Below are 25,418 nucleotides of genomic sequence, written 5' to 3' on the forward strand. Positions count from 1 at the left end.
CGCCAGCCAGGCAGTATGACTGGTTTCCGAGGGAACGACCTACTGGGGTCTGACTGGTCGGTCTCCTATACCACCTCACCCCTTCCCAACCCCGGATCCGGGCTGCCGCCCTGGGTGGGTTTGGCAATTGTCCAGCTTGAGGAGGTTCAGGCCGCCCACAAGGAGCACAGCGAGGCAGTCAGGAGCCGGGGCGGCCGACTGGGCTGGCCTGGAAGGAGAGGGACGGGCCGGAACTGCAACCGCAGCAGCGGGGAGCGCGGAGCCGGCGGCAGGTGCAGGAGCCGGGAGGCGGGGCGGAGCGGGGCAGAGTCCCCGACTCTCAGGCGTCCGGGAGTGACCTTCCCCCACCCAGCAGGGCCTAGAAGGGGTGGGACCGGCGGCGGAGGGAGGCCGGGGACCCCGAGCGCCTGCAGGGCGTCGGGCGACGCAGGTGCAGGGCAGCTCACTACGGAAACGGCGGGTCTGTGCCCAGCCCGATCGAGGAGGGGACTGCGCGGGGTGAGGGGGTGCGCCGTTTCTCCCCCCCAGCCCCCCAACCCCGGCTCCGCGCCCCAGCTCTCCAGCCCGCCCCTCGCGCCGCCGCGGCCGCCGCGGTTCCTTTGTGCCAGCCCCGCGCCCGCCCCTTCGGGCCGCAGGCCCCGCCCCGCGCGGTATATAGTAAAGGTAGGGCGTGCGCCCCCGCCAATTTCTCGCCTCGTGGCGGACGGCTGTCGTTTGTCCGTCCTTCCTTCTGACTTTCTCCCGTCCCTGCCTGTTTCTGCAGAGGTCACAGGAGGTGGGGGCCGTACACGCGTCCCTGGTGGCTGTGGGAGCGGCATCTGCGGGCCCCGAACTCCCACCCCCCGCCGCTCCAAGGGCAAGAGGAGCGCGTGGCGGACCAAAGAGAGCCCGCGAGCGGCCGCGCGCCCACCAATAGGTGCGGGGCTCGGAGCCGCCCAGCGCGCGCGGTCCCTCCCTCCTCCCTCCGCCCCCGCCCCCGCCGCCGCCGCCTACCCCTCCTGCCGCTCCTGACTCTGCTTCTCCGCCGCGCGTCTGGCACTCAGAGAGCCGCAGCGCCAGCGGCGGGTGCAGCCAGCGGAGAGCCAGGCCGGGAACGCCGAGCGGCAGCCCGGGAGGACGCGAGGGCGCACGCCGCAGTCACCCATCTTCAGTCCCTGCGGCAGCTGCTGACCCGCCACCATGGCCCGCGGAAAAGCCAAGGAGGAGGGCAGCTGGAAGAAATTCATCTGGAACTCGGAGAAGAAGGAGTTTTTGGGCAGGACCGGTGGCAGCTGGTGTAAGTACGGGGTCCGCAGCCCTTGCCCCCCCAGCGCCTAGTGTTTCCGGGTAGGCGCATCCCCCGCGCAGGCTCTGCGGACCGCTCGGCGCGCTCAGCGCTGGCGAGGGCGCCGCGGGCTCGGGTGGTGAGCGCTGCTCGGATTGCCGTGGCCCGGGCTTGTCATCCCTGTGCGGAATGCGGAGTCCCCGGGATAGGCGCGGGCGGGGATGGGAGCTAGCCAGGTAGAGCGTTATGTGGATTGTGGCGGTCTCGGTCAGTTGTAGCCTATCTGAGCATCACTGGAGCCCTTCCGTCCTGGGAACGGTCCGGCGGTGGGAGAGTTGATCTGTCTCTCCCTTACAATCGAGTCCCAAGTCCTTAAAAATGAAATTTGAGGCTCTGAGAGAACCGCAGGAAGGAGATCGGATCGCATACAGGAGAGTTTGTGTGTTATAGCACCTTTCTTCCAGTCTAAATATGTACTTCAGAAGGCGGGGGTGGGGGGCGGCGGTGACAGAATCCATACACTGCAGTATTTCGTAGCGAGACCTACAATCTCCCCACCGATGACCTACGCTGGAGTCATCACAGCCCAGAAACGGCGCTGGAAGCTCTATGTCAGGACTCCATTTCTGAGCTTTGGGCCCCCGAACATGGCAAAAGTCGGTTTGTTTTCAGTGTCTACAGAGAGAGGCAGAATCGGTGCCTGGGTGTAAGAAATAAATAGCATAAAGGCAGAAACAGGTCATCTTGTAGCCTGTTGCTTGGCTGGATAGATTTTTTTTTCCCCCGTTGCAAATTAGATACCTCACTTGTCTTCCACCTCTCTACACGGGAAGGGTGACTTTTTTTTTTTCCTTTTTTTGTAAGGTCATTTTGAAGGGCAGAGTTGTAGGCAAATCTGAATAAGAGTCGTGACTGCGGAAGAGAGAGGGAAGGAGGGAGGGAACTCCCCCCTCCTGCATCACTGCCCCCTCCTTCTCTAATATCATCATCACCATCACCGACACCGCTAGCCCCGCCACTGCAGCCGCTGAGGGGGCCCTGGGTAGGCGCTGATGTGGTTCTTCTGATTGGAAGGCTCTGTGAGCATCGGCAGAATGAGTCAGGGAAACAGCGCTTGGCTGACATTTTGAAATGGAAGAACCTGGAATGTACGATTTTTTGTAGAGGAAAAAAAAAAAGCAGCCTGTAATGGGTCTCTCTTGATTGAAAAGTAAAGGGTTAATAATGCATCACACTTCAAGGTTAGTCAAGGTGAAATCTTATCCCATACCTATGCTGAGAAGCATAGGTATCCCTGAGCATGTTGAATGCAGGTCTTTAAGGTGACGGCTTGCAGCTTGCATTTTGTATTTTACTTTGGGAAGACTGTATTCTTCAGTGGGGTTACTGCCATAGTTTCATATGCAGAATGATAGCTCTCTGTGTTTTCTTAACGTGGAAGGGAAGGCCTGGAGAACTCAGGGTGCTTGTGGAGTGAACAGCTCCCAGCCTGGGCCATCTCCTAGCGACTCTTGGTAACTTGAGTGAGGTCTGAGGGGTGCGCTGCAGGATGGGCTCCCTTCTCCCAAATTCACTGGAGGTTCCTACCATGATGCTCTGACCGCAGCTTCATCAGGGGCTAGGGGCTACATCGACTCTAGGCATATTGTAAAGTTGGCCCTCTAGTGTTTTTCCCTCTCATAAAATATCTTTCTTTCCTCATGCCAATTCCAGAATAATGTTCGTTTTAGAGGGTAAGGCAGTATGGAAGCACTTGTTCTGTAAGCTGACAGCACCTCCATATGAGAGAGAGAGAGAAAGAGTGTGTGTGTTGATGTTTGTGTCTTGATACTACATACAGCAGAGTGTCGATACACTGATTCATGAATGCAGATGTGAGTACTGATGCTTATGGTTCATCTTTCCTTCCATTTTCCAAGGTGCAGGTGAGGTGCTGGGCTAAAAAATCCAGTTTTTCTTTTGCAGTAGTATGTCTCCTCCTTTCTGGCCATGTAAGAAATGACAGAGCCTCTCGTAGACAGAGAAGGCGGCAGCAGCCGTGTCTTCCTGTGGAGAAAACGCCACCTTTCTAGTCCTGGGCCCAACATGGATGCCCTTGAGACCAGGGCAGGTTGCCCTTGGTTCAGTTCTTCTTGTAGGTAGATTTTCACCAAGATGGACGCAAGAGCCTCGCCTGTCACCTGCTGGAGAGAGCGTAGCACGCACATCGCCCAGTGCTGTCTACCTCTTGGTTAAGTTAACACAGGCGTTGGTAGGTGTTTATGTTGACCGCTGGGCCCAGATACCATTTTCCCTTCTGCATACGACCTTTTGAAGGTACTCTTTTTTTTTTTAATTGGAATAATTCTATATTACTTATTTTTTTTTAAAGGAAGAACTATTGCTTCAAAAGGGGAAAAAAAAGTGTCTAAACTGTACCCTCTGCGCCACCCTGTCAGGTTTGTACAATATACCTGGCTTTTCTTTTGGAGCCGGCGTGTTGGCCCCCATTGCCTACGCCCCACCACACCTGCGTTGCCCGCTCTAACCAAGTGACCTCACAGCACCAACGCGGGAGACTCAGTCACATCTCAGCACAATTCCCAGAGGGTAGAGTGTGGGCAGATAGGGGAGGGTGTATCTCCTGAGATTGAATCAGTGTGCTTGCAAAATGAGTTGTTTTTCCCCAGTCATACTTGTATTTTAAATCAAATTGTAGCCTCAATTCTGTACCTCCTCCTGTTGTTACAACTGGGTATCTGGAGCCCCAGAAATGAGTGTTAAACGTTTCCGTGGTTAGGCTATAAGTGCCTAGGGTGGGGGCAGCAGAGAACCGTGTTGACCGTGTTACACCAGCTCCTGCACCTCTTAGGAGCATTCACTGGAAAATTTTTCCAGATCTCTTGACGTCACAGCCTTGCCATTTGCCTACTGCTGCCTGGATACAGAATGCAGCACTTAACTCTTGTCCTGCGGGAGGAATGGATTGAGCTGGGCAGCTGTAGTTCTCGATTGCACAGTCTTTTCATTTCTTCTTATCTTGGCATGGGTCTTTGCCCATTTCCTTCTTTTCTTTTTTTTTTTCCCTTTAATGGAGGAGAAAAAGGATTATGGTGAAGCGTTTTTCATAGGTTTTATGTGGATTTTCCTTGTTTTAACAACTCTAGAGTATCATTTCCCCTGAACTATTTATCGCTGATAGAAAAGTTGAGCTTTGAAGCATACACAGAAGGCAAATCTGGCTAATTCCAGCCACAGTGAACCCACTCCCTCCTGACCTCCTTCACGCACATACACACACACACACTTCAATAATACTTTTGTTCTGTTGCTTTTTCCCAAGGACCCCAGCTTTTACTGCAGGAGATCTGAACGTTTTGAGAAGTAACTTAAGGCTCCTTTGTGCAGTCATGTTTCAGACTTGATAACCCTGTTCCCACTGCTGCCTTCACGTTGAGTGTTTGGCTGGCACAGGGCTGCCCGGCGATGCCTAGTACAGCCTGTTACTATGCGGCTAATCTGGGAGATAATCCCTGTAAACTGGTAACTGATACCCTCATTCCAGTCCATGCGCTTCAAGGTTTGTTTTTTGGGGTTTTGTTTTTGGTTGTGTGTTTTTTTTGTTTGTTTTGTTTTTTAACTTTTGCAGCTATTTTGGCTTCCATTCTGTTTTCCTGTGAACTATGGGAAGAAGAGAAGTCAGTTTTATTAGTCCTTAATCTGAGTCCAGTGAGAAAATGAAATAAAAATTTCTACTTGCCATTTTACCATAGCAGTTCCTTCTTTTTTCTTTTCTCCCCCCCTTGTTTGGTACCCCTGAAAGGAAAGATGGTGTACTTGGTCAGGAGAGCTTCACCAGCTTGCTCAGCATTCATTACTCTTTCTCAGCATAAAAACTCACGGGCATTTGAATGTTTGGAGAAGCATCAGGGCCTGGATTGTAGCGTTGAAATGTCAAGGGATAAACAAGCAAAGGAAACATCATTCTCTAAGGGAGTATATTGTCATATTTGAAAGGCATTGCATAAGCACACAAACACAGCCCTAGGTTTTATTAATGATCTTCATGACAGTTTTTGGTTTTTTTTTAATTTAGGGAATAAAATTATTTCCTAAAGAATCTTAGTTCTCGTTGAATATTCATTCTACCCTTAACCATCCTGCAACACAGGTACATTGTAATGGAGGACTCCCTGTCCCCCTGTTTTTACCCCACAGTCTAGGAGTCTGGGAGTGAGGTGCAGACTCTTGATCAAGGTTGGGAAAGAAGACTCTGAAGACACAGGTTAGAAGGGAAGCCAGGAAATCCATTCATCTCTGGCAAGGTTCGCCCTGCATTCTGCGCATGGGACTGCTTCATAGCCTTTTGTATTTCTGTCTGTTCTCCTTGCAGTTAAGATCCTTCTGTTCTACGTCATTTTTTATGGCTGCCTGGCGGGCATCTTCATCGGAACCATCCAAGTGATGCTGCTCACCATCAGCGAATTCAAGCCCACATATCAGGACCGAGTGGCCCCACCAGGTAAAATGAATGTAAATATGTTCAGTTTTCTTCTGGAGGTGAAAGGAGGGTCACTTTTTCAACTGATATAACACTTCTGCGAACAATAGTTGTATTATTTGAGCAAATTCTTCTGAACATTTGTCATGTGGTGGTAAAGCCAGCCTGGGAAGGAAAAATGGGGACTGTGTCTCTTGCAGCCAGCTCTCCTACCTGCATTGCAGGCAGTGCTGCTGGGGTTGCAGACATCTTACTTTCCCAGCTCTGCTGGGAGGGAAAAGAGCCCTGGTCCTTTATCCAGTTTGGTGCTCACCTGCTCTGTGACTCCTGACCAGAGCCTTGCTCTCATCGTCCCTCACACCCAAGGGGTTGGTTAGAGGGCTCGTCATGGGGCCTTTCCAGCTCACACACATATCTTTCACTTGCTTGAGGGGACTATGATTCAGATAAATCCTTTAAAAAAGGCTTTGGCTCTCATTTTTAAAGGTTAACTTATTTTTAGGGATGATGAGAAGCTCTGAAATGGCCACCAACTCCCAGGGAGGGGAGCCCTGACTTCAGGAGTCTATTCTTTCACCTGTTCTTGACGGGCAGCTTGACCTTCAACAAGGCACACTCTCTTCACTCCTCTATTTATACCTGTTTAATAGGCATCTTATTTACTGGCTTTCTGGGCCCCCTTTGCAGGTTAAGTACCTGTCTCCTTTAGCTCTGAAAACTTGAGGCCACAAAGAGCTTATCATTGAGAACTGCAGGCTGCCACACGAGTGCCCTGCTGTGAGCGAATGCTGTCACTGTAGACTGACCTGCACTGTAGGCACGTGTGTCCTCACCGGTCACTAAACCCCGGGGAGTCCCACTGCCCTTACGCCTGACACTGACCCAAAGACGAGACCGCAGAGCCAGCACACTCGATTATTCTGTTAGTGATTGTACTGTCTGGCTCATCTCAAAGTCATTGTCAGGAGGACCTCCAGAGAGGAAATGTTGCATAACTTCCGGGTTCTCACATGGTCAATGACCTTGAGGCTGCCGGCAGGGGTGGCGGTGATGTGTCCCGTCTCCACTTTCCCCGGGCAACGGTTTACTAACAGCTGTATTGAGGTGACAATCTCGAGGCCGTCTTCATGGGACTGAGCGGCCTTGATCAAGTGTGGCTGCCAGTCACAGGCTTGTCATGTCCTCCTCCTCCTTGGGCCTGAGAAGGACTCTCGTAAGAAAAGCTTCAGAATATGGAGGTGGAAAACACTCTTTGTTAGCCCCAAGTCAAATAGTCCTCTACTGTAAGAAAAATCCTAAATATTTCCAGGTAAATTTAGATCTCGGGGATTTTGGAAGTGACAAAAAGAGAACATGTAAGTATATAAAATGACTTAAGCCTGCTAAATAATTCACAGTTTGTGACAACTGTTTCCTCAAAGAGGTGGGTCTGTGGAAAGGTTGAGGCAGGAATTCTGGTTTGTACAGAGAAATGTAGGATCTTAAGTAAACATGTTGGACACTGGCTTTCGTGACAGTAAAGCATGGTGTGTCTTTTTTCATGTTCACATCTGCTTCAGCTTTTATGGTAGCATTAGTAGTCATAATTTTAAATCTGTGTAGACTTTTTTTTCTTTTTTTTTTTTTTTTTTGCCACTTAAGAGCTAATTTTCAATCATGATGCCATTTTCTAACAATTCTTATACTCAAGGTGACCCCAAAGTCAAGCATTTTCTTTAATTTCCTGAAGAAAATTTCCAGTTTAAAACTTCCAGTTTAAAAACTGGCCCTTCAGTATTTAACCTTTGTGGAGTCAATCCGTAATATAGTTAAAATTCTTCATGTTCTCTGCAGAAAGGGAAGTTTCACTTTCAAAAAGAAAGAGTCAAACAGCCAGACCTTTGAAGTAAGGGTTTACAAATGACCTTGCATTTCCCTCCCTCCCCTTCCTTCCAGCCCCTTCCTAAAAGACATGTTCTGAGTACCTATATTTAGTGTCCTCACAGCAGTTGGACTGACCTGACAAACAGTCACTTCTCCAAAGGAATGCCGGTGGCTCATCTTGGAAATATGCATTCCTGTCCTTTGGTCTGAGTCACAGGAAGAGTCCTCCTCAGCCCTCCATCCCACCCCCTTCCACACCCTCCAGTTCTTTGTCATGTCGCTGTCTCTCCTTTTCCTCACCCATCATCTTGCCAGGAGAGGCTAGGCCAAGTTTCCTTTTACAAACTTCGCCTTTTCAAGGGACATAACATTCATTTGAAAGTGACAGTGGCCTCTGAGCGGGGTGGCCAGGTCTGCAGAGCACTCGCTGCTGAGAATCGAGAAGCATAGCCTGTGGGCTCTCCCTGAGTGCTCTGAGGGACCCTCCCGGGCTCTGTTTAACACATCTTAAGAATTTATATTTTCGGTAGGCAATAACTATTTCTTCAGGTCACAGACAAGATCTGTATAGAAACACTGGCAAACTTTTTGACTTCAGATTAATGTCTTTAAGCCTCTCTTTTCATGACTGTTAAAGGGGGGAAAGTGTGTATTTAAGTCAAATGAACCTAGTGAATGTGTGAAAGAGGTGGTCTGTCATTTAAAGATGTAAAGACTTATTAATGCTATTATTAACTGAACTTGAGTCATGAAGACAAACCTGACCAGACTGAGGTTTGACTGCCCTTTTCACACTGGAATACCTTGTCATCAGATCTCTTCTAAATAACATGTGTGAATGTGGCCAAATTAAGCAGTGGCAATTATACAGAACATTTGCATCTGTTTGTCTATAATACTGGACAAGCTGCGGGGCTAAACACAAAAGCCTCAGGGCAAGGAATAAATCTTTAAACAGGAGAAAAATGTAAGAAAAAAAACAGATAACGTACAGTTTCTTGCCCTGACCAGTTGTAGCCATTAGTGGTTATAATATTCCTTACAAAGTCATATTGCTGTGTGATATTGAAACAGAAGTGCCTACTCAGCCTGGAAGGCAAGGGCTGCTGAGATTTTATGTTGAAACATATTAATTTGCTATTTTGGTGAGTCAAAAAATGGTTACCTGTTGGCAGTTTCATGTTGCCTAACCTAAATGTGAGAACAGCTCCCGAGGGCGCAAGCCACGACACATAAGTTCCCAATAAAACTGACCTGAAAAGGACAAGCAGGGGCTGTGGAGCTGGACACAATCCCACCATTCCACACAGTACTTAACCTCACTAAGCCTCAGTTTTCTCATCTATAAAATGGGGATTAAGAATTTTAAAAGATACTACATGTATGTAAAGTGAAGAGTACTTTAGAGTCACAAACCTCATGGCACTAGGTAAATTGTGGCTGTTAACAGGTACCTCTATTTTATTATAGCCCTGTCATTTCACTGGAAGCAGAGTGTCTTCTTTTTGAATATTGAATTTAGTATTTCTAGCGTTTGGATGATATAACATGGATGTTTTGTACACTTAGATTTTCATTGGTTGGGAAGATCCCCTGGAGAAGGGAATAGCAAGTCACTCCAGTATTCCTGCCTGGGAAACCCCATGGACAGAGGAGCCTGAGGGACTATAGTCATGAGGTCACAAAGAATTGGGTAGGACTTAACAACTAAACAATAATAGGATCTTAGCTTTCCATGGAGAGTGAGAGAATCTGGGTTAGGAAACATGTTTAAGAAAAATGGTTAAGTACATTTAAGTGACATCGCGTTGGTCCTACTCTCTCCCTCTAAAATACCCCCACTTTTGGGTTCACCCCTGCCAAGCTTTCCTCCCTGGGGGACCCTCTTAAGAAAATCCTCAGCAGTGGTCACATCTTCTCACATGTTAAGGGTGTTGGGTCTGGAAAGAGACGCAGTTGTCAGCATGCGGGAGAGGGCAGCAGGCACACCCACGTGCCCACACGCACTCGCACGCTCACCGAGCCTGCCCCTGGTTTGACCCTGTGCTTTTTGCTGCCTGGCCGATGGTGTAAGGGAAAAGTCTCCCCTTCCATCCCTATTCCACCCTGCCCTGCACTCACAGAGCCACGGGGGGACGAAATGAAGGTCACTGTGTGTTAGTCAGGGGGTCCGGGAGAGTCCCAGCCACCTTGCTTCCTGGTGAGCTGCAATGGATGTGTACTCTTCCTCTTAAGTTGTGGGCAGGTTTTTGTTTTGTTTTGATGTAAAGATGGCTCAGTGTAGGAAGAATTCATTTTAAAAGGCTCATATTTTCAGTGAGAAGTGTAGCCAGCATGGAGGCAGGGGAATAGGGTGGGCGGAGACCAGCAGACCACACAGCCACCACCAGCAGACTTCACTTCACCTTGATTGGGAAACATCTTGTCAAGGCATTAGAATTCCATTCTCATTGTAATTCCAGTGAGTTCTTGAGAAGTCATTACGTCAGGCTCAGAATTCATTTTTGTTTTTTTTTTTTTTCTTTCCAAACTGTATCACACTGTATTTAGTCTCTTTCACTTAAATTTCAAAAGGGGGAATTGGACACATTTGGCTTCCTTATACTTTGGGGGAATTATTACTTCAGAGTGCTAGCAAGATGTTTTTCTGCTCTTTCATTAGATTCCATTGATCTGTGAGCTTGTATGATGGACATCTGATGCCCTCCAGTCCCCGCCTGGCACCCAGTTCCCTCACCTGCCTCTCCTCCCTCCTCCAAATGGGTCCTGCCAACCTGCGCCCAGAGTCTGAGGCTATGGATGAGTTGGCATTGGGGGCACTAGGATTTCCAGGGGCTCCTACCCAGACTCATAGTTTGGTAAAGGGTTGAGGACAGCAAACTCCAGATTCCCTTCCTCAGTGAGCCTGTCTGTTTGGCCTTCACGACTCACCTACCCAGGGTCCTTTTTCTTCCAGTCTAAAGTTAAAGGTACGATTAATCATGTCAGCTCAGGTGCATAGGAAGCCTACTGATTAACTTAAAAATATTCTTGGAGTCACAGAAAAACATGTGTCTTACTTCATATGCTCATTTTAGATGACTGAGCAGAGCAAAGACCTCTGGTGAATAGAACCAGGTAACAGACTTCATGCAGAGATAGAAATGGGAGTGGGGAGATGAATCTGAAGCTTCATATAGGGCTTTTCCACTGCTCTCTTTTGAGGGAAGGGCTTGGGGAAGGTGGTAGTGGAAAGAACATCAACCTTACAGCCTCCATTTCTACCTCCACGTCTGTGGTAAAATACTCTGGGTTGCACTTGGTATCTGTGCTTGTTCTGTGCTCTCATTCTAATAATCTCAGGACCCCGTGGCTCATCTGACAGACAAGATGAGAGAAGCTGGGAAGATGAAGGGGAAATGGGCAGGTATCACCTAGTGGCTTCCAACTAGAAAAGTATCTTTCCCTATATAACATGCATGAGTAGACATCATCAGATACCCTGTTCAATATGGTGTCTTATTTTAGGATATTGGTCACTTAGCAAATTTTGTATCTAAAATCAAAATACTGTGTGTGCTTGTTCATCAGTTTGGCCTTGGATTAAAGAAAAGCATCATTAATATGATAGATTTGACTATAGTTTTTCATTATAAAAGTGGTTATCATTTATTTTACTGAGAACAAGCATAATAATGAGCTATACAAGATATTAAAGCTATGTCCCTGTGAAATTCCATGTGTATCTAAGATAGAGCCCTTGAATTAAATATCAGTAATTCTCTCTGCTCACCTGAAGATGATTATATAACTATAGGAGAAAAAAATATTTGATGATATAGGATAATTCCATAAATGGAGAAGAGCCTTCAACCAGTGTGCATGCCATTTAACTTAGGAGAAAAGATTTCCATACACTGAGGGTTATTGAACACCCAAATAGGCTGTAGAGAAAGTCCAGCAAGTCATCTTTCTAAGACTTTTCAAAGAGAGCAGCTTCTTGAGATTCTGGAGGGTTGGGGAGGGTGGAGATGTGAACCTGCCCAGCGGCAGGGGGATAGACTTCAACTGATCCCAGGCCACAGTCAAAAGCAAATCAGAGGCAGAAAGTGAGGTTTAAGCGACTGGCTTCCAGAAAGTACAGTGGCACCCTTTTTCCTGTGCCCTCATTGTATTTTTGTTAGGTAAATTGGTATTAATCCTGCATAGGTAAAATAAAACTTAAAAGCAACAATCAAAACCCATAAATATCCTAGTGGCATTTGAAGGGGGAATACGTGTGTGTGTGTGTGTGTTTGCACACGAATGTGTGTGTGTACATTCAGTAGTGTCCACCTCTGTGACCCCGTGGACTGTACTCCGCCATGCTCCTCTATCTGTGGAATTTTCCAGGCAAGAATACTGGAGTGGGTGGCCATTTCCTCCTCCAGGGGATCTTCCTGACTCAGGGATCAAACCTGCAACTCCTGCATCTCCTGCATTGGCAGGCAGGTTTCTTTACCACTGTGGCACCAGGGAAGCCCATGTACGTGTGTATATATGTGTACCTAGATGTGTATGACTGTGTATAAAACCATGTTCCCAGTTTTTTTTGTAATGGAAAATTACTTTTCTACTTGGAATGTTCAAAAGACCAATATGTATGTAGTATGTGCAAGGCTACCTTTATAAGCACTGTTTTGTCTTCTGGAGGTTTCTGTGGAAAGTGATTCCTATTTAGGGTATTTGGCCTAGTAATTTATTGGTTGTAATAAATGACAGGCACAAGCAGCTGTACTTTGGAATTCCCTTTGAGTAACTTTGCAAGGTTAAGATGAATGCATTCTAGTTTAATACTTCAAACTCATAAGTAGATGGAGACATTATAAGCTTGCTACATTATAAACCTAATTAGAAGCAAAATACTTTTCTTAATGAACAGTCTTCCTTTTCTCTTTCCTTTCCTCTTTTACTTTCCCCTGACCCCTCCTGCTCTGAACCCTACTAAAGTCCATGGTGATGTGTTTTCCTTATTTGTTTCTCAAGAAATGGGGAACCAAAGGAGAGGTCAATGTAATTGAAAGTCAAATGTAAAGCCAAAAGTTTGTTTTTTTTTTTTTTTTAACTTCAAATCTTATGTGAAGTTGACACACACATTAAAAACCAAATATTAAAGCTTCAAATATCCAGATTCTCATTTCAGTCCTTTCAGGTGACTCTATTTGATAATAGTCTGTAATTTATGGCAAATGATCAGTTGAAGGCTAGGCTGTCCAGAGCTTAGTGTGGTTCATGTAGGTTCAAGTTCAGAAGACTGGAGAAGCAGGTTAGGTCTGTTTCCCAGAATATAATTGGAAACTGCAGGTCAGTAATTGGGTGTTCTGCTGTCTTTGGCCTCTGAGAGTTACTACTGCAAACAAAGCTTGTCCTTATCCAGAGCTATAACTCACAACCAAGGAGTGAGCATTGTGGAGAGGGACAGCTGAAGGGATTTGTGTAGTCCTTGGAGAGGGTCATGGTTGAGAAATTTGCTCATGGACTCAAGATGACTCTTTGCGATCCCATCAACTGTAGCCTGCCAGGCTCCTCTGTGCATGGAATTCTCCAGACCAGAATACTGGAGCCGGTAGCTGTTTCCTTCTCCACGGGATATTCCCGACCCAGGGATCGAACCTAGTTCTCCCTCATTGCAGGCAGATTCTTTACCATCTAAGCCACCAGGGAAGCCACAAGAAAATAAAGAAGTTGCCAAATCCAATTCTATCCCTTTTTATCCCAGACTAATGGAAAATTAGTCTGATAATATAAATGGTTTAAAGGATTTAGATACCAGGTCAAGGGTTCTTCATCTGCTTCTTTTGAGTATCTAATTGCTTTAGAGAAATTAGTAGGAATTTTCCTAATGGTTTAGAGAAAATCTCATCAGAGAACTCTCCTAATTAAGATTATCCAGAACAGAACAGTCCAGGGGATTGCTCTCTGATAGCTTGCAGGAAGAGAAATTCTCAGGTTAGCAGATTCTAGACAAAGAAAAGAGACGAGACAGAGGTGGTGGCTGATAGAGTGAGGGCCCTTCCAGAAATATCAGGAAAGGGAGCTGAAGAACATACCAAGGAGGCGAGAGCCGCACTTGACCCTGGGGTGACCTCCTGGGTATCTGTGTATTATGTCTGTGTGTGCTCCCATAGCTTAGGGTTTAGAGAGAGAAGCTGATTGCATGACCTCAACCCAAATGGTTCATGCTTTTCTGGAAGGAACATTTAGATCAGAAGTTGGGTATCTTAAAAGGATAGTCACTAAGGCTTATATTAGTTATCCTTCTATAATCGCGCAGACTCCAGAGGGAAAGTTTCACCTAGAGAAGACAGCGAGACATGGCTGTGTTCCCCGAGGGTTGGTCTGTTGTTCCTGGGCTCCATCTGCCAACTTTGGCCCAAGGTCTTATCCAGCTGGGCAACTCACAGGATGGCAAGACCCAAAGCTTACCTGTCCATTTCACCTCTTACATCCTTGATTTCATCAATGATGTTTCTCGGTGCAGAACACAGAGATTCTTCAAGTGTGTTTGATCTACATGTCTCTCATATGGTAACATACAGGCTTGATCATAAGCCAAACTCTCTGAAGGATTTGGGCTCTTGGGAATTGGTGGATACAAGACCCGTGGTGTATAACTCTTTTCTGAGCCAGTGGTGCCATTGTGCATGTAATAGTAATATCTGTATTTTCATTAATCAGATCTTAGATGATTAACAGCAGCGTTTCTAATAAGAATTGCTGGTGTGCAGACTTGATCACTAGCTCTGCACGATGTTGAGGAGTGAGGGGAACCAGATTTCCTAAAGTAATTGTGATGCTAGAAATGGATTAGCCTTGGATGCTACCAAGGTGGTCTACTCTGTCCCAGTATATTATTTAAAAAAAAAAGGGTCACTGGTACAAGTCTCTGGATAGGCATGAATTTGGTTTTCACCAGAGCTCTCAGACTGCTGAAGAGCTCACCTAGCCATGCCCTTTTGGTAGTAAAGAGCCAGAGCGCTGAGTGAAGGGAGCTAATGCTTTGGGGTCTCACACGTGTCACCTGGTCTGTTTAACAGTGGGGACCCTGCACTTAGCATTGAGAGGGAAAGGACAGCTCTCCGCAGAACCCCAGCTCTTCTTGCTCTCCGTTTTGCTCTGGGAGAACCGGAGAAGTACATCACTCGTGCTCATACACACATACACACCTGGGAGGTAGAGTAGCCAGGGAAGAGAAATGCAGACGCAGCCAGGAAGTGCAGGGCAGACCGCTGCAGAGGGGAGCTGCAGCTGGGCCAGAGGGAACACCGACCCGGGTGACCCTCACCTCGCCTTTGAGAGGCGACCATGTTTACTCTCAGTGTGATCTTTTGAACTGTTGGGTGAGATGCTCCAAATCTCACACCAGGCTCCTGGACGTTTTGTTAGTGTTTTGTGATTTTGCTGTGTCACCGCTCTGCAGAGAGACCATGACTCACCAGGCTGATGTCCTTGCAGTCAGCCTGCTGATTCTTCCCCACCTGAATTCTTCCTTCCTGAAGTTGAGGGGAGACCGCCCCTTGGCTTCTGATGGTTGGTCTCATCTGTTTCATCTGTCCACTGCTCTCCTGCCCCTCTCTTTCCCAAGCCTGGGAACACTGTTTAACCCTATGCACACAGATCTTAGTCCATTTCTGCCCACCCCCTTGCAGGCACACAGAATACCCGACACATTCAGCGGCATTTGCCTCTGAGTTCTCTGGCCCTGTGCACTGCCTTTCTCAGTGTCCCCCCCGCCCGGCCCAGAGATCAGCGAATGTCCCCCGAGGCTGTGTTCCCTCCTGACTCCAGGATTAGGAGAACATCCCCTTTCACAGAACTCCCCTGAGTTCTGTGAAACCTCTAGCTCTGGGCCTGCCTCTGCTCATCCCCAAGTCCAGGGAAGTCACCTCAACTTGGTGTCTTGTTTACAACGCAAACCAGCAACAAGCCTCCCTCCTAGACTTTCTGCATTTCGCTGGGAGGAGCCCTGTCTACGGCTCCGGCTCAGGCAGGCAGTCCCAGTGGCAGTCTGTTTGCTTATATTTGCATGTATGTATCTATCCTCTTTATCATGTGGCCTCTTTTTGTACTATAAATAATCACAATGCCAATTTTCTAAGTTAATAATGTATCAATAGAAAAACATTTTTTAGAGTATATTTAGAGTATATTTAAAGTCATATGATTTTCTATGGTTTGTGAGCATCATAAAAAATGTTTTAATTGTAGTAACCTTTGTTTTTAACAGAAGACTCTTTTCCTGCTTCTTCCCTTTAGACTCATTTCTATCACCGTTGACACTCCCCCTCACCCCCCAGAAATTCTTCAGGTTCTCCATTATCCTTTCTGAGATGACTCTTAATGTCACTCATAGCTTGTCTTGGGCACTCTCTCTGCCTGGCTGCAGACCCTCATGTTCCCTGTCTTTATCATTTCCATGCCTCTAGGTAACTGCAGGCACAAAAGAACTTGCCCATTCAGTCCTGAGCTCTCCCCAGCCTCATTATTTAATTACTTTTGAAGCGCTAAGCCATCGTTAATGATGAGGAAAAATAACGGGTCATTTAGCCCAGACCCTACTGAAACCTAGTCTGAAGCCTCACAAATGGTGCTGCTAAATGGGCTTGCTTTGTAGCTCAGTTGGTACAGAATCTGCCTGCAATGCAGGAGAACATGGTTCGATTCCTGGGTCGGGAAGATCCCCTGGAGAAGGAAATGGCAACCCACTCCAGTATTCTTGCCTGGAGAATCCCATGGACAGAGGAGCCTGGCAGGCTACAGCCCATGGGGTCACAAGAGTCAGACACAACTGAATGACTAAACCACCACATGGTTACTACCCTGTGGTCATCACTTCTGCTTTAATGAGGTCATTGGGTCAGGACTGGCACACCCAGGTTCTCGACCCGTAAAGCAGTAGCTCTCAAACCAAGAGTGCTTAAGGATCTCTTAGAGCTTGGTAAGCAGAGATTCCCCAGTTGCACACTTAAGAGATGGGGATTTGGCAGGTTCCCAGCAGAATCTGCAAGGCAGCACATTTAATAAGCCCCTAAGCGAGAGCGATGGAGCTTACCCTGAAAGACTGTGATGATGAGGCTCCTTCTGTGCCCAACACTAAGAGGGCAATTCTGGGACTGGGGATTCATATAGGGTTACTAGATTAACAGATAAAAATACGGGATGCCCAATTAAATGTGAACTTCAGGTAAACCATGAGTAATTTTTTAATGTATGTCCCCAGTTTTACATAAGACATACTTGTATAAAACATTATTCACGATTTATCTGAAAAAAAAGTAGTTTAACTATGCATTTTATATTTTATCTGGCAGTCCTAGAATAGAATGCTGATTGACTGTCCTGTCCAGTCACTATCTGAGACAGTGCTGTGTAGCATTGCTCAAATGCCTATCTAGGAAGTCATGTGAATGGCAGAGGCTTTTAGAAGTTAAAGAGTCTAAAAAGTCATTGAAGAGTGGAAATCCAAGGTATACATACTTAGGTTTTTACCCTGTCCGGCACTTGACTTGCTCAGAATAACCATTTACGTTTGGAATGGAAAGCTGGAGAAACACATAAATTCCATATTCCTCCAGTTTAGGTTAAAAGATGCATATGGTCTCTATTGAGTAGTCTTTAAGTCTGCAGTTTTCAGTGGTCATAAGTTCATTGATTAAAAGGAATATGGAGGAAGACCTCTGTGCTCAGTCTTACATGCCATTAGGGAAGGAAGAAGCATCTGTGTGAGATGCTGGCTTGCAGTGCATTTTTTTTTTTTAACCTGGGCACAAAGGAAAACTGGAAAGAGAACAGGCTTTGGAGTACCGCATGCCTGGGTTGGAATTCCGGTTCCACCACTTCCTCTGTGACTTTGGACCAGGTACTTAACCTTTCTGTGCAAAAAGTGTTTCATTCATAAAATAGAAATATGCATATCATGAAATGTTGTTGGGGAACTTATATGATATCTGATAATTAAGACACAGTCATTGGTACTTATGTACTTAACCTAAATGCCAGAGAAAGGACTTCGCACGAGAGAGAATTTAACCCAGTGTATTTTTTTATTTTTGGCTGCACACTGCAGCATGTGGGACCTTAGTTCCCGACCAGGAATTGAACCCACAGGTCCTGCATTGGAAGGTAGAGTCTTAACCACTGGACCACTGGGAAGTCTCATAAGCCTTTCTTTTTAGCTAGAATGCATTAGCAAAATATGTTTCACATTTGAAGAGTCTGCTTCTGCAGTATCTTGGTTGACTCATGATTTCTTTTTAGCCAGAATGCATTAGCAATGTATGTTTTACATGTGGAGAGGCTGCAGTATCTTGGTTGATTGCCTCCCCACTCATGATTTTCTCTGTTTTTCTAACCTTCTACCTGGTCTAGGATTAACACAGATTCCTCAGATCCAAAAGACTGAAATTGGCTTTCGTCCTAATGATCCCAAGAGCTATATGACATATGTGGATAACATAGATAATTTCCTGAAGAAGTACAGAGATTCGGCCCAGAAGGATGATATGATTTTTGAAGATTGTGGCAGTAAGTAGACATGTTTTGGATGATTGTGATTGGTTAATTCTGATCTCGTTTCAATTTGTTATTTAATGATTGAAAGATCCTCCTGAAGTATTTGAAAGATTAACTCTGACCATATTGAGAGGAACTTTTTGTTGTTGTTGTTGTTGTTGTTTTAAAGCAGAAAGACTTTATGGGTTTAGCTTGGATACAGTGAAACTGTATAGTGGCAACTGTTACTTTAACCCCTATTTGAAAGGTGTGTTTTGAAAACTGCCAGCCATCTCTGTTTGCTGATCAGACTCAAAGACCATATTACAGTTCTGATCCTCCTACATACATTGGTTTTGAGAAACATAATTGCCTTTATTTCCAGATTTCTGCCCCAATCCCTATAGAAGAGTTCATAGGACCTTCTCTCAGCCAAATGACCCTTTGGTGTGATTAGCTATAACCACACCGAACTGATGGAGGAGGGTTTATGGTCAGGGTATATTTTAAAGACCCTGGCCAGGATGGATAATGAAATATGTCTTGGGCAGCTAAGCATCTGGATAAAGGAATGACTGATGAGTGTAAAGAATGACTCTTAGTTTCCTTAAGCCATTGACACAAACACACATCCTCCCCCTTGCTCCCTGAAGTATGAATTTCCCAGCTTTGTTTTCATACCTATCACAAATAAGATGCTGCTGTGAGTTACTAGGTGATAATCAGTTTTTCTAATTCCATTCAACCCCTGTTCTTTATATGGCAGATGGTTGTGTAATATGGGGTAAATCGCCATTTTAAGTTATTTTGAAAGGATTTAGTAATTTAAAAGAAACATCTTCATGAAATTTTTCTCATTTGAATTTAAATGAGATTTTCATCTTACTTTGTAATAATTAGATGATAAAATGATTAAATTCACTCCATATGATAGAGTGAATCTCTTTTCAGGAGATGGACCAAATTGAGGTACTTTACTATTGGAAAGGAAAATAGTTAATTTGTGGACTTAAAAAAATATATATATATTTTTTTTAAGTACATATATGTACATACACATACATAATTTATGGTATTTGCATCAATTTCCTGCAGAATCCTTTAACTTTGAATTCTATTTTCATTTATTTTTTCCTAAGACTTTCAATTTAAAACACGCAGCTATAAATTTTCTCCATCGAACGAACGCTTATAAGAACTCAGTGTTAAAAGGCAAAAACTCAAAAAACATTTTTTTCAAACCTTGAATGGTGGTTGAAAAGGAAAAACAATTCTTTCCTGTTCACTTTTTACTGTCTAACATGTTCATTAGCAGCATAGCTCTAAGGAATCTCAACCAAGAAACTTCTAGTTCTGAAAATTACTGGTAGTCCTTTTAATTTGTGTTCTAATTATAACATCCCCATTATTGAGCTAAGCTGATGCTGACCTGTGCAAACAATGCTACCCATGAAGAGAGATCCAATTTCCTTTCAGTCTTCTAAACAGCAGAGTCATCCATTATTTAAAGAAAGAGAAATATTGTCAGAGAGCAGACATCATGTGCTTGCTCATCAAGCGCTGTAGAGTACTGTGACGTTTTGGTGTGGGGTCAGGTACTGGCTAGTGCTTTTGGTAAAAATACCTTTTTAAGGTCAGGGGAGAGGTGACAGATTGCTTGCTGGAAATCTTTCCTTAATTTAGGCAATACAGTAGGTGCAGGATAGCCCTGTCTGAGAAGTAGTCATTGTGGCAGGAAAGAGATCCCTGTCCTTTATCAATAATGCTCAGGGAATTGTCAGTACAATGTGAAAATGGTATTTGCATTTTCAGATGTGCCCAGTGAACTTAAAGATCGAGGAGAATTTAACAACGAACAAGGAGAGCGAAAAGTCTGCAGGTTCAAGCTTGAATGGCTGGGAAATTGCTCTGGAATAAATGATGAAACTTACGGCTACAAAGAGGGCAAACCATGTATCATTATAAAGCTCAACCGAGTTCTGGGCTTCAAACCTAAGGCAAGTATTATTTTAAATCACATAATTTCAATGAGCCATTCACACTTAGACGTAGTCCTTAATTGGTATGAGAAGAAGAGACTATATAATGAGTGTTTAAAGGATCCTCAGTGACAGTTTTAAAGCCCCATCAGTACAATAACATTGAAAACCTCTGTAGCCATCTTGAAATTCTGAGAGTTAGGTCATTAATCTTATTTCCTAAAGTTAGAGAAATCCTGTGCGGCAAAGCCAAATTCTGACATCAGTCCAATGGCCCTGTTCTGCATTTCTATAATGTAATTGTATAGACTCTTTAAAAGTAAAAAGAGAAACAGATTATCTCTAAGTTTAAAACCTACCTGCCTGTACAGTCAGACTCTGGTTTTGGTACCCTAGGGGCCACGGTATTAAAAAAAAAAAAAAAGTATCTGGTAATCTGAAAAAAATGATATCATCATCAGAAAAAAACTTTGTTTTTACTGAATGAAGACTTCATTGTAAAGTTAGTTGAATACTAGGTTGAACTTTTATAACAATGCCATTGGCTTTTGCCATTATTGCAGCCCATATAAGGTAAATATTCCTGGAGATCACCAAAAAATGGCAAGTTGCCTCCATTCACCATTTAGTGGGATGATAGTAATTCTTTAGAAGGAAAAATTGTATTGGTGTTACCTCTGCTTTTATAAAATTGCTAAGTTTATTCTCTCCCCCAGATCATGAATTTAAAAATGCCATCCTTTTCTCTTAAGCATGAATTCTTCCATAAGGTTTCTTGCATGCACATATGAGCATCACCATTAAGAGGGTAGTTTTTGGTTCTGATAGGAACAGACTACAGAATACAGAGTTATACGAACAAATTTACTTTATTCTGGAATCCGGCTCTTTTGTTCATCGGCTTTCTGTTACATGCTATTTTTTCCCACAATGTTACCCATGAATAATATTTTCAAAAAGTCAATGTAGAGATGAAAAGTTTTATTATCATAACTGAAGGATGTATCAAAACTCCCTCACTGCCACAGGAGGGAAAAATAGATGAGTGGGTAGATGGCTAGCTGATTTGATGGATTGCCCACAGAAATTTATGTGTTGCTCAACAGAATTTTAAATCTTTCCACTTAGACTAGGATGGTGGTGGTTTAGTCACTCAGTCATGACCAACTCTCTGTAACCCCATGGACTGTAGCCTGCCAAGCTCCTCTATGGGATTTCCCAGGGAAGAATACTGGAGTGGATTGCCACTTCTTTCTCTAGGGGATCTTCCGGACCCAGGGATCAAACTCAGGTCTCCTGCATTGCAGGTAGTAGATTTTTTTTTACTGACTGGGCCACCAGGGAAGTCTGGACTAGGATATAATGGAAGAAAAAGGGTGAGAGCCATTACATCACACACAGTCATATTGCTAGGAAGCTCTTCAGCAAGATAAACCAGGTATTTAGCAGTGAAAGGAATTGGTGCAGTGTGTCCCAAGGACTAATCGTGATCTTTGCTCTTTGATTCTTTTGGTAATTTTGGTAATTTCTCTTTATAGATGCTGAATGATATTTGTCCCCCCCCCCCCCCCACCAGAGGCGGTACTTCTAGTCTGTTATGATTCACATCTCTTCCCATATTTATAAAGATATTCTGTTAAAGTTATGAATTCAGCTACTCTTATTTTTCAGTTTCCCCCCGCCCAAGCGCCCCTGCTTTGGACTCCCCTTGGTTACCCATCACCACTTTCTGACTGGCACCCCATCCCAAATCCCAAACTCTTTTGTTGTTGCAATTATAGAGATTGTAGAACTCCACATCTTCATGTACCTGCTTCCTCCTCCGTGAAGATAGTAAACATTTTCTCGACATATTTTAAAGATAAATCTATTATTGCTGGCAGAAAGTTCCAAGAGAGTTACATCTAGATGATCATCTTTTTGTATTCCAAAACAAAGAATGGTACCAAAAAGTCCCTTACTGATACAGAAAATTGTCCCTTTTATCTAACTCTGATTAGACTGTGTGTTTACAGCTCATGTCAAGACTCATGCTCTGCCGATGTGAGTAGGCAAGCGGCTGTGTTCCAGGGAGTAGACATTCCTCACACCTCTTATGAGGTGGATTTGAGCCAGGGATGGAGGAGGGCAGGCCCTGGCTATCACTTTAGCCGTTAACTTTCAAAGTGTACTGTGGGTCCCTTCAATAAACTCTCCCCTTTACAAGACCCCTTCATTTAGGGCAGTGCCACCTTTATCTGTTTTACATGCTGGAATTTCCTAACAAAACTGGGACTTAAATGACAGTGCCTCTACTGAAGATTTAAAAAAGGAAAGCAGCCCACTTCCTGTTTTTATAAATAAAGTTTTATTGGAACTCAAAAAAAAATAAAATAAAAAAATAAAAAAGGAAAGCATACTTGAAGAAGGCATGCTTGAAGGAGAAGGATGGTATTATTTATTCATGGCTCGGGAGGAAAGCCCAGTTTTATAAAAACAGAAATGTCAACCCACCTTTCCATCTAATTTTAATCTTAGCAAATGAGAAAAGAGGATTATTTCTGAGTTGGCTCTTATTTTTCAGAGTTCTTGAATAGAGCACATAATGGGTTACCATTAGAAGTTCCATTTAGAACAAAAGTTGGAACTTTGTTATTATTTTCAACACATATTCCCCATCCCGATCCCCCCCCCCCACCCCACCTCCCTCTCCACCCAACTCCTCTGGGTCTTCCCAGTGCACCAGGCCCGAGCACTTGTCTCATGCATCCCACCTGGGCTGGTGATCTGTTTCACCATAGATAATATACATGCTGTTCTTTCTAAACATCCCACCCTCACCTTCTCCCACAGAGTTCAAAAGTCTGTTCTGTACATTTGTGTCTCTTTTTCTGTTTTGCATATAGGGTTATCGTTACCATCTTTGTAAATTCCATATATATGTGTTAGTATGCTGTAATGTTCTTTATCTTTCTGGCTTACTTCACTCTGTATAATGGGCTCCAGTTTTATCCATCTCATTAGAACTGATTCAAATGAATTCTTTTTAACGGCTGAGTAATATTCCATGGTGTATATGTACCACAGCTTCCTTATCCATTCATCTGCTGATGGGCATCTAGGTTGCTTCCATGTCCTGGCTATTATAAACAGTGCTGCGATGAACATTGGGGTGCACGTGTCTCTTTCAGATCTGGCTTCCTCAGTGTGTATGCCCAGAGGTGGTATTGCTGGGTCATATGGCAGTTCGAGATGCATGAGACAAGTGCTCGGGCCTGGTGCACTGGGAGGACCCAGAGGAGTCGGGTGGAGAGGGAGTGGGGAGGGGGGATCGGGATGGGGAATACGTGTAACTCTATGGCTGATTCATGTCAATGTATGACAAAACCCACTGAAATGTTGTGAAGTGATTAGCCTCCAACTAATAAAATAAAATTAAAAAAAAAAAAAGAAAGAAAATTAATGACCTTTCCTAGATTGGTTAGGGCAGTAATTCATTCTGCTGTCCTCAAGTGTTTGGTTATTATTTCAGCTGACAAAAGTGTACTTGTTTGAGCTACAAGTTTTAGTTTTCTTTTTCAGAAATAAAAAAATTATTTACAAACTCACTGACCAACATGGGTTTTATTTTTAGCCTCCCAAGAATGAGTCCTTGGAGACTTACCCAGTGATGAAGTATAATCCATATGTCCTGCCTGTTCAGTGCACTGGCAAGGTAAGGAGATCTTCTGAGTTACTGAAGGTGGGTGGGGGAGAGGGGAGAATAAATGAGATGGTTTTAAATTAGAAGTAAAATTTTAACATGGAAATAAGAAACACTGCTTCCAGGAATTAGTCTCAGCCAATTGAGTTGTAGGTACACTGGGTAAAACTTAACAAAACTGTAAGTTGTAACAAGAATAAAACTGTCAGTTTCTCCACTGGAACAAGAAACAAACTTAATCCATTGGGATACTGGTTTAAAGATCTGAGAGGTGAACTAGCCCACACAAATGTTTCTCTAGCCCACGTTGTGCTTAAAAACTTCAGGTCAATGTTTTTTTTCCAATTGACAATTTTACACTGAAAAGTTGTTTCTTGTTTTTCTTTAAAAAAATAAAAATAAAAATATGAAGGTAACCATCAATGTGTATTTCCTTTAAATAGAATAAAAGGAATCTCCAAACAGTCCAATTTTATGTTAGCACCAAGAAAGAAAATGGACACAAGAAAGTGCAAGGCAAATAGTTAAACTTTCAGAGATAATGTCATTGAGAATATCCACTGGACCCATACTGAAGAGTTTCTGACTTTTGGTGTTGGCTTTATTTCTAGAAGGTTGTGTTAGCTTGAAGACATGCTTAATTGGCCTCTGCTGCAGCTTCCCATTTGTACAATGAGCACAGTTCCCTTTGAGGACCATTTCTCAAGGCTGCTATGGATTAGGCTGCATATGTGTCAGATATAGTATATATCAGATGTGTCACATCCTCCAGTGGTTAATGTTCGCCTCCTCCCGGAGGGGGTTTGAGCTGGCATCTTGGAGGATGACTGATGGTGTTCTAGCAGACAGCTCTGTGGGACTGACAGTCTCATTTGTATGTGAGTACAAACAGTGATTCCCAGGATGTGAGCCATTAAAATCTCATTTCCTCTCTGGTTTTTTAGCGAGACGAAGATAAGGAAAAAGTTGGAAGCATAGAGTACTTTGGACTGGGTGGCTACCCTGGTTTCCCTCTGCAGTATTATCCCTACTACGGCAAGCTCCTGCAGCCCAAGTACCTGCAGCCTCTCCTGGCCGTGCAGTTCACCAACCTCACCATGGACACTGAAATCCGCATAGAGTGTAAGGCGTATGGTGAGAACATTGGGTACAGTGAGAAAGACCGTTTTCAGGGACGCTTTGATGTAAAAATTGAAGTTAAGAGCTGATCACAAGCACACATCTTTCCCACTAGCCATTTAAAAAAGTTTAAAAAAAAAAGATACAAAAACCTACTAGTCTTGAACAAACTGTCATACGTATGGGACCTACACTTAATCTATATGCTTTACACTAGCTTTCTGCATTATTAATAGGTTAGAATGTAAATTTAAAGTGTAGCAATAGCAACAAAATATTTATTCTACTGTAAATGACAAAAGAAAAAATAAAAATTGAGCCTTGGGACGTGCCCATTTTTACTGTAAATTATGATTCCATAACTGACTTGTAGTAAGCAGTGTTTCTGACCCCTAAGTATTGCTGCCTTGTGTATTTTATTTAGTGTACAGTACTCTAGGTGCACACTCTGGTCATTTTTCAAGCCATGTTTTATCGTATCCGTTTTCTACTTTATGTGAGCAAGGTTTGCTGTCCAAGGTG

At 44.3% G+C, this 25,418-nt stretch overlaps 1 protein-coding gene and 1 non-coding gene across 3 annotated transcripts; both read left to right on the forward strand.

Moving 5' to 3' along the window:
* Positions 1-25,334, forward strand: ATP1B1 (ATPase Na+/K+ transporting subunit beta 1). 2 transcript variants are annotated; one of them, XM_065935659.1, is made up of 6 exons: positions 1,032-1,276; positions 5,637-5,765; positions 17,994-18,149; positions 19,929-20,113; positions 23,709-23,789; positions 24,722-25,334. In XM_065935659.1, exons 1-6 carry the CDS (start codon positions 1,180-1,182, stop codon positions 24,983-24,985), a joined length of 912 nt encoding a protein of 303 aa, XP_065791731.1. In that variant the 5' UTR covers positions 1,032-1,179; the 3' UTR covers positions 24,986-25,334. The 2 variants fall into 2 exon arrangements, 1 of the variants encoding a protein (XP_065791731.1); XR_010663301.1 differs by lacking the exons at positions 19,929-20,113; positions 23,709-23,789; positions 24,722-25,334 and adding an exon at positions 1-272 and having other exon boundaries at positions 764-1,276; positions 17,994-18,005.
* LOC136170113 (small nucleolar RNA SNORA66) lies at positions 14,348-14,479 on the forward strand. Its single transcript, XR_010663558.1, has one exon. It is a non-coding gene; the product is annotated as a small nucleolar RNA SNORA66 (small nucleolar RNA).
* Positions 25,335-25,418: the final 84 nt, after the last annotated feature.

Source organism: Muntiacus reevesi, chromosome 5, assembly GCF_963930625.1.
Source record: "Muntiacus reevesi chromosome 5, mMunRee1.1, whole genome shotgun sequence".
NCBI classification, from domain to species: Eukaryota; Metazoa; Chordata; class Mammalia; order Artiodactyla; family Cervidae; genus Muntiacus; species Muntiacus reevesi.